At 34.5% G+C, this 12,711-nt stretch overlaps 1 protein-coding gene across 11 annotated transcripts in view; it reads right to left on the bottom strand.

Annotated features, from left to right (window-relative positions):
* The window catches only part of ATF2 (activating transcription factor 2), a 53,769-nt gene that overhangs the window by 32,502 nt on the left and 8,556 nt on the right, over window positions 1–12,711 (bottom strand). For 9 of the 11 annotated variants that reach the window (XR_011141901.1, XM_009681770.2, XM_068948510.1 and 6 more), the window contains 5 exons: window positions 10,811–10,879; window positions 10,084–10,153; window positions 7,545–7,641; window positions 4,886–5,004; window positions 2,471–2,599 (listed from right to left, as the gene is read on the bottom strand). Coding sequence is in view for 10 of the 11 variants with exons in the window: in XM_009681770.2 (XP_009680065.1) it covers window positions 2,471–2,599; window positions 4,886–5,004; window positions 7,545–7,641; window positions 10,084–10,131 (393 nt within the window). In the remaining variant the exon portion in view is untranslated. Of the gene's footprint in view, window positions 1–2,470; window positions 2,600–4,885; window positions 5,005–7,544; window positions 7,642–10,083; window positions 10,154–10,810; window positions 10,880–11,827; window positions 11,924–12,711 lie in introns of all 11 variants that reach the window. The other 2 variants (XM_068948508.1, XM_009681772.2) reach the window with 1 other exon arrangement.

Raw genomic sequence — 12,711 nt, 5'->3', positions numbered from 1 at the left:
TTTCTTTTGAGTAAGCTTTTTCAGGAGATGCACATTTGCAAGTATTTTGTATCTAAAAGTAAACATCATGCAAAAACTTCCTAATGCTATCAATAAATTCATGGCATTGTTTATACTGAAATGCAGGTGGTCACAACCGACACTAATTGATGACGACTGTTAGAAAGCAATTGATTTTAAAATAACTAATCAGGGAATTAGCTATTTGGCAATGACTAAGCAACTTGTAAAAGTTAGTTCTAAAATGTTATTAAGAAACTTTAATGAGTTTGAAAGCTCTAAAAGAATAAATTAGGTTTCACTTGCTTATTATTTTAAGGCTGAAAGGCTTTACATACTTCTAAGGATATCTTGGTCCATTCCAAGCAGAATTGCAACTCTTACTGAAGACTAATGGAACTAAGAGAACTCTCTTAGAAAACTGAGAAAAGAATGAGCATAATTTTAAAGATTCTTTAAGAAACTTCTAACAGCTACAAAGAAAATTAGAACCTTCTTGTGTGTATATTAACAGGCTGTAATCACTTAAGGCTACTAAAATATTTTCAGCCCATGAAAGGGTTACAGTGGTGTATATTTTAACACCTGCTATGCCCTGAAAAAAAGTATTTTCCCTCCTTCAGTACATGGATAGAAGGAGAATATAAAAATCTAACTGAGAAAACAGCAACACTCTGCTCACATTTCTCAACTTCTGCAGGCCACATTCAGCAGCAGCACACTCCAAGCAGCACCCTCATCCTTGCTCAGCTTGTCTCTACAATCAGACATCAGAACAGCATTAAGCAGCAGCAGCTTTTCACTTCAGCACTAATACAGTGACAACACTGAAATCACATCATGAATGAGACAAGTTTATAACCACTGCCAAGCATTTAGATATAATTTTCACTTGTAACGATGTTAATGAGATATTGAACCACTACTGTAAAATAAGAGACTAATATTATCTCCTTGTCAAAATCAGAGTGTTTACAATAAGTATTCACAGAGAAAAAACAAACTAACCTTGGTAAACTATGAACTAAAGAAGATTTAAAATTTAGATATGATTTGCTTCATCAAAGCAGCTCTTTACATATACTCTTTTAAACTAATTATATTTGCTTTGATTTCAGGATTGCCTTGATTACCTACGATTACTCATCTTCACTAGCTTATAAAACTCAGTGAAGCTTTCAAAAGACAAATCTAAAGTGAAATTTTATTAAACTGTTATCGTTTTCTATCACACCCTTATGACTCTTCTCGCACTGATGCATGTTGGAAGGATGGGAAACAAAAAGCATTAGATGAAACAAGAGAGGTACGGGGTGGCTATAAAGATAAACCTTTTCACCATGAGGACAGTCAGTCGTTGGAATAAGTTGCCCAGAGAGACTGTGCAGTCTCCATCCTTGGAGGTTTCAAGATCAGATTGGATAAAGTACCAAGTAACTCGGTTTGACCTCATAGCTGACACTGCTTTGAGCAGGAGGTTGGACTAGGAACCTCTCGAGGTCCCTTCCAACCTGACTTATCCTGTGATTCTAGGAAAGTTCTATTGGTTCTGGGAAATAAGACAGCTAAATCCCTCAAATGCAGGCTGTCCACTAAAGATGCACATAGAAAAGACTGACTAGAAAAACCACAGAGCTTATTATGCTCTGCTCATAGTATTTTTAATTTTAGAATTAGGAATAGAAACAATTCATCTCACTGATTTGACTTGATTTTGTGTTCTCCAAGAGAACGCCACGTAATGAAAACACTCCAAGTCACATACCAAAGTTATCATTCATATCAGACCATTTCTTTCTTCTGTAGAGATTTGACAACAATATCCTCTAGTGACAGATAACACTTCAGGAACCTGGTCTTCAACGATACTCGAGTAAACACAAAACAAATTCCCAAAATCATCACTTTTAAATACATTGCTCTAGCCTATAAAGAGTACTGATTTTGAAACAAAATTATTTGGAGCTTAACTTTTAAAGATAGCCCATTCATTCTTGCACATTTCACAAGACCAGTTGCTCTACAAAACAGTTGATGGTAAAATACAACAAATAAATGCAGACATAAAGAATCTCAAACTCTGACCTCAAAAGCTTTTTTTTTTTTTTTAAAGAAACTTTTTTGTGCTTTTTCATAAGTGCTATTTCATGATACACAAAGCAGAAGAGACAGTCCCTTTTTTTTGTTGTTTTTTGTTTTCTTTCTTTTTAGCAGAAAAGGAGCATTACATCTGATCTCCTTTCTAGCTTTACTGCATGACCTGGGGGAGGCAAAGAAATATTTGTGATGAGTAAAGCTAAATAAAGAACTGAAGAAATTAACTACATATTCACAGAAATCTGACATGAAAAATTTTTTTCCTTTCAATCAGCTGAGTAACGTAGCTATCTCATCATGTGTAAACTTACAGATCATCAGAAGACTCAACAAATGAATTTCGAGAAGAAGAAGAAAAAAAAAAGGTTCTGACCTTTTCATCACTGGTAGTAGACTCCGGATGAGGTAAAGGACTATCTTGATGAGTTGTCTCTACAACAGAAGGTTCTTCAATTTTATTTCTTATAATTGGTGTTGCAAGAGGAGACAGATCTAGAGGCATCTAAGAGCAATAGTGTAAAATACAACTAGTAAAAAAAAAAAGAATACTTAAGTATTCTTACAATATAAACAATGAAATATCAGCCTTATAACAACAGCGAGGTGCTGATGTTTGGAAGATCTTGAAGCAAACACATTAGTAGTCAAGTATATTTTTCCAGCATCTGCATGAATGTCTATCTACAATAATACATTGTCTTTCAACTTCAGCATGCCAGACTAAGTATTTTCTTTCTGAGAATTAAAAATGCTCTTAAAGTTTTCCTTTCCTGAGAGTCACAGGAAGATTATAACAGAGGAAGGAGTGCAGCAGACAGCCTAAGCGTAACAGATACCGTTATGGAGGATGTTAGGGTTTCCACAAGCTTGCTGCCTTTTCCCAAAAGGTACCTGTTCTATGGCATTTGCAGAATGATAATACATTTTTCCCCCTCACACGCATTGTCCTCCAGAATAAGGATACAGACGATATGTCTGGTATGAAGTGCTACTAAGTATCCAGTTGTCACAATCTGACATCTATTGCATTATCAACTCAGAATTTAAAAGCCAGACTTAAGGACTATCCTCCTACAAAGTACTGTATCACATCTCACAAAGCAAAAAACACTAGCTTCATTTGCATATTAGGAAGGCTACTGTGCACAAACACAAACTCAGTATCGCAAACACTTACTGAAAAAGCCAAATAAATTGTTGAGAAAAACAAGCGCTTAAGCAAACTTTGTATTGATATATAGGTAAAGAAAAAAACATCAGGACATCTAAAAAGCTGCAAAGAAATAAAGTTAGAAAAATATTTAAAATGATACTATTGATCTGAAAGCCTCATATACTGCTGCCTAGTCTGCTATGCCAAATACCTTTGGAAGAAAGTTCCCTCAAAGCTTATCTTCCACTATACTCTTCCACATGCTTTTTAAAATTCAATTCCTAATTTTCCTACTGAAAATGTTATTAAAGGAGAGAGAAGATTGTTAAGGTGGAATTTCTTTTCAGAGGCACCCTACAGGAAAAACTAAAATATCACAAAACTAGGAAGTGTGCTATTAAGGTAATTTTTTCCACCCCTTGCCATGATTGCTTACCTAGGCTAAACAACCAGATATATGGCAGGACTGTTTCTTCTTGTAACACAGAGGTCAGTTTGGAAAATGAATACCAATTAAAGAAATTGTAAAAAAAAGTTAAATATTTTTAGTGAATTACTCCAGAAAATATGGTACTAGTAAACCCAGGATCAATATTACCATATGTTTCACTTTAAGAACAGTGAGTACGCACCAATAAAAATAATTTATTTGAAGTAACTGTGGGAGCAAAGTGCAAGATTTTGTCAAAAACGGATAATAATTCATCATATTTATAAGTGCCTACTGAAATCTTTACTGACATGGAGAAAACTGGATGCCAATTCTGCAAAATCTGCACACGCGAGTAAAATCTTGTCATCGCCTATGGCAGCCAATCAGGTAATCGATGAAAGACAAGAGTCACTCAAACGGTACATTAAGTCAAATTTTTTATTTACAGAATTGGGAAGTACTAAAATAAACAGAAGAAACCACAGCTAAACAAATGGGAAGTTCCTCAAGAAAATGTGAAATTGCTGAACAGATTCATTCCAAATTTTCCCTAAATTTCAATTTGTGTAGTAAAAAAAAAAAGTAGATGTTGGGTTGAGATCAATATTCAATCAAGTGATTTCAATATTGCTTAACTGAGAAACTGAACATAATTATCACAAAATTATTGACACTTCTTTAAATCTGCCATTTTGCTAAATTTTGTCAGGATTTAAATCTCACTATCATTACTGTTTATTCTAAAAATAACCTCTATAAGTAAAACTAGGTATTCAAAATAGGTGTTCATATACTATTCTTTTCACATGGCTTTCTTGCAGATAGGTTATTTTTATAAGAACTCGTTACTTTTCAGATCATTTGCTTTTTCAAGACCTAATGAAATTTCTGTCAAAGCTAATGAGTAACTTCAGCAGATATATATTAGACACTTAAAGAATTAACTCACTCTGTCTTAACAGAATTAAGACAATATTCACTGTGTAAAATTAATTAGGTAAACTAACCTTCAGAAGAGCAGATCTTAAATTTGTATTCTCCTTGTACAACATATATAAGCAGTTGGACAATAATTATTGGTATAGCTTAGAAGGCAATACAGAAATCAAAATTTGATTTTTAAACAATTTTCTGACATCAAAAAAGTGGAAGCTCTGAGAAGAAAAAGTGTTAGAAGGAAATTCTCCATATTGTCAACATACTTTCTTAATGTCATCTTCAGAGGCCTTTTTAAATTCATTTTCAAAAGGACTTGCTAGTTCATTGAATAAGCCCACTTCCTCGCAATTCTTCAAGAATCGAGTTGGTGTTGGTGTCTGATCTGAATAGTGGAAAAAAAAAAAAAAGAAAATAGCCACAGTTTTGTTTTGAAAAAACATTTATGAACTTATAGTAATTTTTTTTCAGAATAAAAGCAAGAAAATAGCACCAACATATCAAACTAATTGATCATTTAATTAAGTATCAGCGACTCTCACTAAAACAAAATCCAGGCTTACTTTAAGGAACAGTCAAAAAAATCTGATTAAAATGAGGTTTATCCTTTAACTTTACTTAAAAACAAGATTAAAATACCAAGGTACCCTATAAATTTAAGAAGCTTGTATTTAGTTTACACAAAGTTGTTATAAATAGGGTTAATTATTTTAAATGAGTTTATAACAATGAATGTGAATATTAACACTTTAAGCTCTCTAGCAATTGACTTCAATTACTTCACTTTTTTTCAAATAACTAAGTGCATGGAAAAGCAAAAGTGGATTTGTGGATGTTTGGGATGCTTCTACATTCAGTTTTCTTAAAAAAATATTTATAACTACATATTTTGAAGATTGTAGTTAAGGGAAGAACTCCTTAAAAATTAATACTTACCAGCTCTGTGTTGATTTTCTCAGGATGTATAGTACTCAGAATAACATACTCAAAATATCAATGAACTCTATAATGAAAAGAATGCTGATTTCTGCTTTGATACAAAATAGTTCAGCATGCCCTGGAACGAAAGTCATAAACCCCAAATCCTATGACTGTGATAGTACTTTATTACAATTTTACTATCAGCCTGTCACTGAATTTGCTCTTTTCTTAGATAGAATTATCTTCTTACTCTTACCCAGACAACACAATACAAATATTGATAGAAAGCAAGCTAAAAATGGAGATGTGAAGGATTACCTGCATTACAAAAAAACCCCACTAGTAAAATACAGTATGAATATGTTTAGTTTTTGTAAGGTGGCATTCATTTATGATTTTGGTTATGGAGAAAATTTCCTTTTTTCAAATAACAGAGATAAGGGGGAAAGAGAGAAATAATATGGTTAAAAAGTCTCTAATGTCTTGAAAGTACACTCCTTTTAGTCTTGCATGCAGGCCAACCACAAGGGTTACTCCACCTGCTGGAGACAAGTAACTGAAGTTGGCAAACCAGTAAGCCCCTTAGAGTACTGGGAAGATACCAAAGTTTTCCTTCTGTCTATATCCAGACACTGGAGGAAACTATTTTCAACTGCCTAGTCTAAGATAGTAGACTATTTTAGTGATCAAGCAGGCGCCGTTTTCAAACAAAGATGAGGCCTACATGAAGTACTTCATTCAAACCTGAGAGAAAATTGCTCTTACAGCTCACTGATAGTTTGCTTTTTCCCCTCTCATGTAGTGATCACTAGCAATTATTCTCAGGCCCGCTGCAGTTCTAAAAGCAAGTAAAGCGTGACACAGTACACAAAACTATTGACTCCTACAATATTTATATAAGCAAGTTGGAAACATAAGACTTCTGGTATCTTACTGACCACTGTATGAATCAGTTTCAAAAAAAGCATTTCTATAAAATTTTTGGTAGTATGCATATTCTCCTTATTCCACTAGAAATCATGCCTTATCAGGTTTTGCTGCAAAATAAATGCATTAAAAATGTTATGACTGGTATTACATGCAATCTTACTAATTTAACTGAGAGGTTTTGATTGAGAGGGCATACACTGAAATGTATTTGCAAAGAGAATGCTGCCATGGTTTCATTCTCACACATCTGATCATTTGACAGGTGCCCTTTTTATGGTTTAATTGCTGAGAACCACATTTAGTATTCTAAAAACATGCAACAGTCAGCTTAAGAGCAGCACAGTTCTATTTGTCTGCTCCTCCTAATAAGTTAGTTACTTAAAGAAAAAGAAATTTTGAAAGCCTTTGTGAAATTTATTTAGGTGGTGCCACCACAAAGAAAACACTCCGACTATAACTTCACATGGTTAGCATGTGCTATGTTCATTCAAGAACTTTAAACTTTAGAATGCCATTATCCACTGCTATTTACTTCTCATCCTAGACAAACAAAAAAGTTATTACAAGTGACCAAGAAAATACTGTGAATTCAGAGGTGGAAATACAGTAAAAAAAAAAAACAACACAAAACTTCCTTCTACTATTCCATGTAAAGAGTAAGAATTACTACTGATTGATTCTTCTGATGTCATTACATATATAAGGAACTAAAGGACAACAAATAATTAAGCCGTATACATGTTTTAGTCTGCTTACAGATCATGTTAGGCATGGTCTTTAATAGTGTGTTCTCATATGAAAGCTTATTACATAATTACTAAAGTGTTGATAATTTAAAAAATTATATTAGGTATCAAATCCAAATAAAAGTTATTTACATATAAAATTCTGGGTTCAGATCCCAACAGAAGTTACTTACGTAGGAAAACACTAAGCACATGGCGTGAACAATCACAGTAAAGAAAACCTTTTGTACACTGTTCACAGAAGTCGATGCATTAGGTACACAATATAGACAAAACGTATGCACACTGCAGCAAAGTGAACAAACTATCAATAAAAGTATATACTAACCAGCCACAATGACACTGTCATTACGAGCTGGACCAAATTTCAGTGTCATCTCATGTTTATGCTTATGGACAGCCAAGTGATCCTCGTTGGTAAAACGCTGTGGCAAAAAGTTTAAAAAAAAAAAGTTGTAATTTTGAACGTAAACAAAGTGAATATAAGAAAGTCATTTTTTACAAAATGTAGAATTTTTAACTACAGTATTATTAACTACTTATTATTAACTACGCTAACAGACAATTCTTGTGTTCCTTGGTCAACAATACCAAGCAAAAAATATAACAGAACTCAAATAAATAATTTCATTGTAACTAAATAGTAACGATATTAGGGAAATGGTAATACAAGTACCTGCATTCATCAAAAGTCCAAAATAAAATTTCAGTGCTGCAGACTTCACTAACCATTAGCAAACAGCTATTTGTTGTAGTAATGGAGCTTGACAATGTTTAGTAATTGACTATAACTACTTGATTTCTGTATTGTTTGTATTACCACAATAATGAAAATTGATCTGCAATCACAAACACAGATTTTGCTGTATTTAATAGTGTAGAAACAAAATATAGCTCGTGCCTTTGACGGTTCATTGTCTAACATAAAAGACAGTTAGAATAGGATACGCTGGGCAGCCTCAGATATATAACGCTGTGAATGAGATAAACTTAACAACTTTAAAAGTTGTCAAGTTTTCCGAAGTATGCCAGCAGTTTTGTGCATACTTTCTCCAGAATTTTGGGCACAACTTATGAAAAAAGCATTAAGATGACAAACGAAGTGCTGTAAAAATAGATATCTTTACTTAGAATAACTTGAAGTTTGCTGTGCATTTGGAGTAGGGGTAAAGTTATTTAATTGAGATAATCTAAGAAAAAGTTTTGCAAGATGGAGGTTTCCCAAAAAGAAGACTTTTACAAAATATTCTCGTTCTTACCTTTCCTTGGTAACATTGGGAACCCAAATTTCTGACTCTTCCCCAATAATTTAAGTCACTGCACATACATCTTGTAACAGATACCCATCAAGTGTCATAGAAATCATTACAGAAAGCTTTGTTGACCTTAGAGCATAGTTTTACAGGGTAGTTCAGTGAAAACAGATACATGTGTGGAGCTGAGAAGGGATTTAAAAATTCAAGTTTGAGAGAAGGACACATTTTTTGTTAGAAGTCTGCTTGTCAGGGGTTCTGAATCTCCAGCTATCTATAGGTCCTCTCTATCACATCTCTAGATATGACATAAACCAGACACTTTGGTGTTCTTTCACTCTAAGACGTTTTCAGTACATCTTCCTGTCCTCACCACGTATTAGACAGGCTCCTTTGGATGGAATGGGGACTCCAGATCCTGACTCCCTCTTTACTCTATAATATGAGCTGGCATCTGGAGGAGCCTTGCTCATTTGCAGGGACATGAACTTCTTTCTTCTCCTTCACTGGTATCAAGGATTGTTGTAGCCCCATGATGCATCTTCTAGGAAGTTTAGTTGCCAAAACACTTCTGACAGAGTTTACATCAAAATCAAGATTCAAATCGCATGGGGACAAACACGTTGCTTAGGAGAAAGCAGGGCTCTTCCATTACTTTTGATATGTCTGAACATACTAGACTTAGTAAAAAATCTTAGTCCTTTCCCACTTGAAATACAAAAGGACCCATTAATGGAAACATTAACGCTGCCAACCATAGTAAAAACTAAAGTCTTCAGAACAAAAATGAAAATATTTTGAACTCAAAATCCAAATAAATCCAAGTACATTAACATAATGAAAAAATGCAGCTTGCTCAAGAAATTAGTTCTGTATAAAGACAGCAGGGATGTCAATCTCATGCAGCAGATAATGTAGATTCATTCATTTTCTGGTTACTAAATTAAAGCGTAAAGACAGCTTCCTTTTAAGCAACCATCTGTTAAGAGGCTCATTAATAACAATTCTTCTCTTCAGCTCACATTCAGCATTCTATCTACCAACACTATTTAATAGAACATATTAAAACTACGACAGAAACTGAAATACATTTCATGGCATGCATACTGCTAGCCTCTTCCTTTTTTATATATCTCTATATATCCCTCTATATAAAGTTCTATGCCATTAAATACTTGCAGTCACAACGGATGCAAAAATAACCAAAATTTTAGGTTATTGCAAAGTGATAAAAAATTGAGATATTTTCTTAAATTTTTAAGGACAGAACGCCCACAGGTTTCACAATGGCTAACATTTGAATAGTCTGAAAAATGCAGGTTACCTAGTACAAATTAGTATTTACTGAAAAAAAATTAAATGAAAGTAAGTAAGGTAGGGCTAGAAAAGTTGTTTTCAGGTCACACAGGGTAATTTAATTAGTTTTTCCTTTTACGGATATTATTTCCTGCATAAACATTTAAAATGCTAGAAATTCTTGCCGTCACCGGCTTTTAAGCAGAGCTGGAAAACAGATACTTTCTACCACTTATGATAACATCCCCTTTCCTACAGTCCCTGGAAACGTTTCACTTCTATTCGACATTTGTTAATAACTTCAGGTCAGCCCATTACCTGGCCGCATCCAGGGGCAGTGCATAAAAAGGGTTTGTCATCACTCATATTCCACAGGTCGTTGTGTTACCTATATTAAAATGAGAGCAGAAAGTATTTACAATAACTGCAACAAATTATCAATACATCAACATCCAAAGGAGATGTTAATATTCCCTGGGCAAGAACTTCTGCCTTCTGGCTGCACTGAGAATTATCTAAATACCTGAGACTCAAGGACATACGGTTTCAGAGTGTGGTTTCCAAGTTCTGTAAGGAACACGCACAAAACCAGAGACATAGTAGGTTTTGAACACGGATCTCAGCTGGAAAGGCAAGTATTTGTATGTAACACAACTATTTGCAAAAACTATCTGAAAATGTAGCAAGACAGCTTACAATCGAAATAAAAATACATAGAAATAACTACCTAATTTCCTCCCCCCCCAAAAAACAAAGGAGCAGATAGAAGTGAACAGTCAAGAATATACCACCAACAGATGAGAGAAAGCCACTGACTTCTTAGTATTTTCATGATCCTTACAGCTCATCTTTCAAACTAAGTTAGCAGATAGCCCTTTATGTAATCTTTCACAAATACAACTACAAAAATAGGTATTTTATTAATATTTTGGCAATACAGCTAATATTTATCGACAGCCTAAGCAATATTTAAGAAATAAGTAATGAATATTAATGCTATTTTACTTTGTGCTGTGTAGTATACTCATCACAGACCTATACATACCTGCCAAATTTCACATGTAAGCTAATTTCATACAGCAAACTATCATATCCTCCTTTTCATGGCAATGAACTGTAATTGAAAGAAGACATTAATTATGCATATAAACATGTAATAATATGTTATTTTTTTTTTGTAATCTCCTTGGATAATATATAATTACAATAATATAATAGCATACCCATGACTCGTCCATGAAACAACACTTTCTCAAAGACACAGTTAACTTCAACTCATGCACTGATTAGTTCTACCTTCTCCCACAGATGCTTTTACAATTAACTGGTCTGGACAAATTCTTTCCTTCTACTTATTCTTGTAATAAAAAGTTCCAGTATCCCTTATTTTTGAAGTGAGAACTCTATGTCCAAAAGGAAAAAGTCAGACCTTGAATTAACCTAACAGCTCAATCAGAGCAAAAGAAATCCTAATAAAATGTAAGGGAAAATACTGAACAGAGTAAAAAAAAATGAAGAACTAACATATTTTCTAACTAAATTTCTGAAAGCTGGACGCCTGCAACAAATTGTGGTATCAGGGAAAATTAAGTTTTACAAGCAAAGAAGGCCTTTCCTTTAAGTTTCAGATGCACCAATTTAGGTCAGAATTTTAGATTTAAAACATGCAAAGGAGCTAAAAGTGGAAAAGGAAAAGAAGCATGCTGTTTGCCCTCAGAGCAGAGCAAGAACGGGGGGGGGGGGGGGGGGGGGGGGGGGGAGGAAGGAAGAACGAAAAATTCCTCCCCTCCAGTTGCTAAGAACACAACACATTTGAACCATATGTTCGTATGCAAATGTGGTGATCTACCCGAATCTGTCATGATACCATACCAAAAAAGCATTGCAATTCTATACAATATCTTGATACTGTATCAACTTTATGAATAAGTGGTCAATACGGTTTAAGCTGTGCGTAGGAGACGGAACTTTCCCCCTCACAATTATGACCCCTCTACTGCCATCTCAATCTTCTGGAGGGCTAGAAACTCAAGTTTATGCTGGGCTCTGCTTCTCTACTTACCAAGTTATTGGATCTTACTGTAGCACAAGACTTCCCTTCTGGTTCCAGAAAACCAAAATGAATCCGCTAGTATGGTAACTCTGCTCTGTCAATTCTCTAGGAGAGGGAAGAACACCACTGGGCAGGAGAAGAGAAAGAAGAGTGCAACCCTTCTCAGCTACTCTATCATTCTACAAGCACAAAACAAACATCCCAAGGTAGCATCACTGCACTTTGGGAAGAGTAAGAGGGAAACAAGATGGGATTAGGCCAACCTGTGCAGGGCAACGTGTAAAACTGGTATGTGAAAGCTGTGACATCACTGACTAAAAATAAAGTTCTGGTACAGCGCACATAAAATCCCAATACTGTTTTCATGTCAGTAAACACAGCAGTGATGCAAAACTTCCATCTCATCATTGAAGTTTTCTCATTTTAAGGTCAAATGACAGAGCAAAAAAATGAAGGTACCAAACGGGCTAATTAGCTAGGCAACAACAAGCACTCTTAACCCATCTGTGGCTTTACCCAGTAGGAAACACAATCCAACATTATATATGGGTATTTGTATGCAACTCTAACAGCATTAGCTTTCACTTCTGCTTGAATTGGTAAGTAAATAAAGATAATTTTATCATTAAAGACAATCATAACTAGAATAAGTCCTTCTCTCTGCCAACAAACTGGCCATGAAAAGTAGCAAGGCTTTTGAAGTTGCTCAAATATTCTAAGAACGTGTACTTCTGGTACACTATTTAGCACTAGACATGAAATAGCTGAAGCAAGCGTAAGCAGATTATTTAATACATAATACTTCAGCTTTATATGTGAAGGGGACACACTGCCTGACCCTTTTACCTAGGCCAACTACTACTGCATAGAATTCTTAGATATCACTTCACGGA

The sequence above is a fragment of the Struthio camelus genome, chromosome 6 (genome assembly GCF_040807025.1).
Source record: "Struthio camelus isolate bStrCam1 chromosome 6, bStrCam1.hap1, whole genome shotgun sequence".
NCBI classification, from domain to species: Eukaryota; Metazoa; Chordata; class Aves; order Struthioniformes; family Struthionidae; genus Struthio; species Struthio camelus.
Note: the sequence above shows the minus strand (reverse complement) of the source record. Positions and strands in the feature narration are given on the sequence as shown.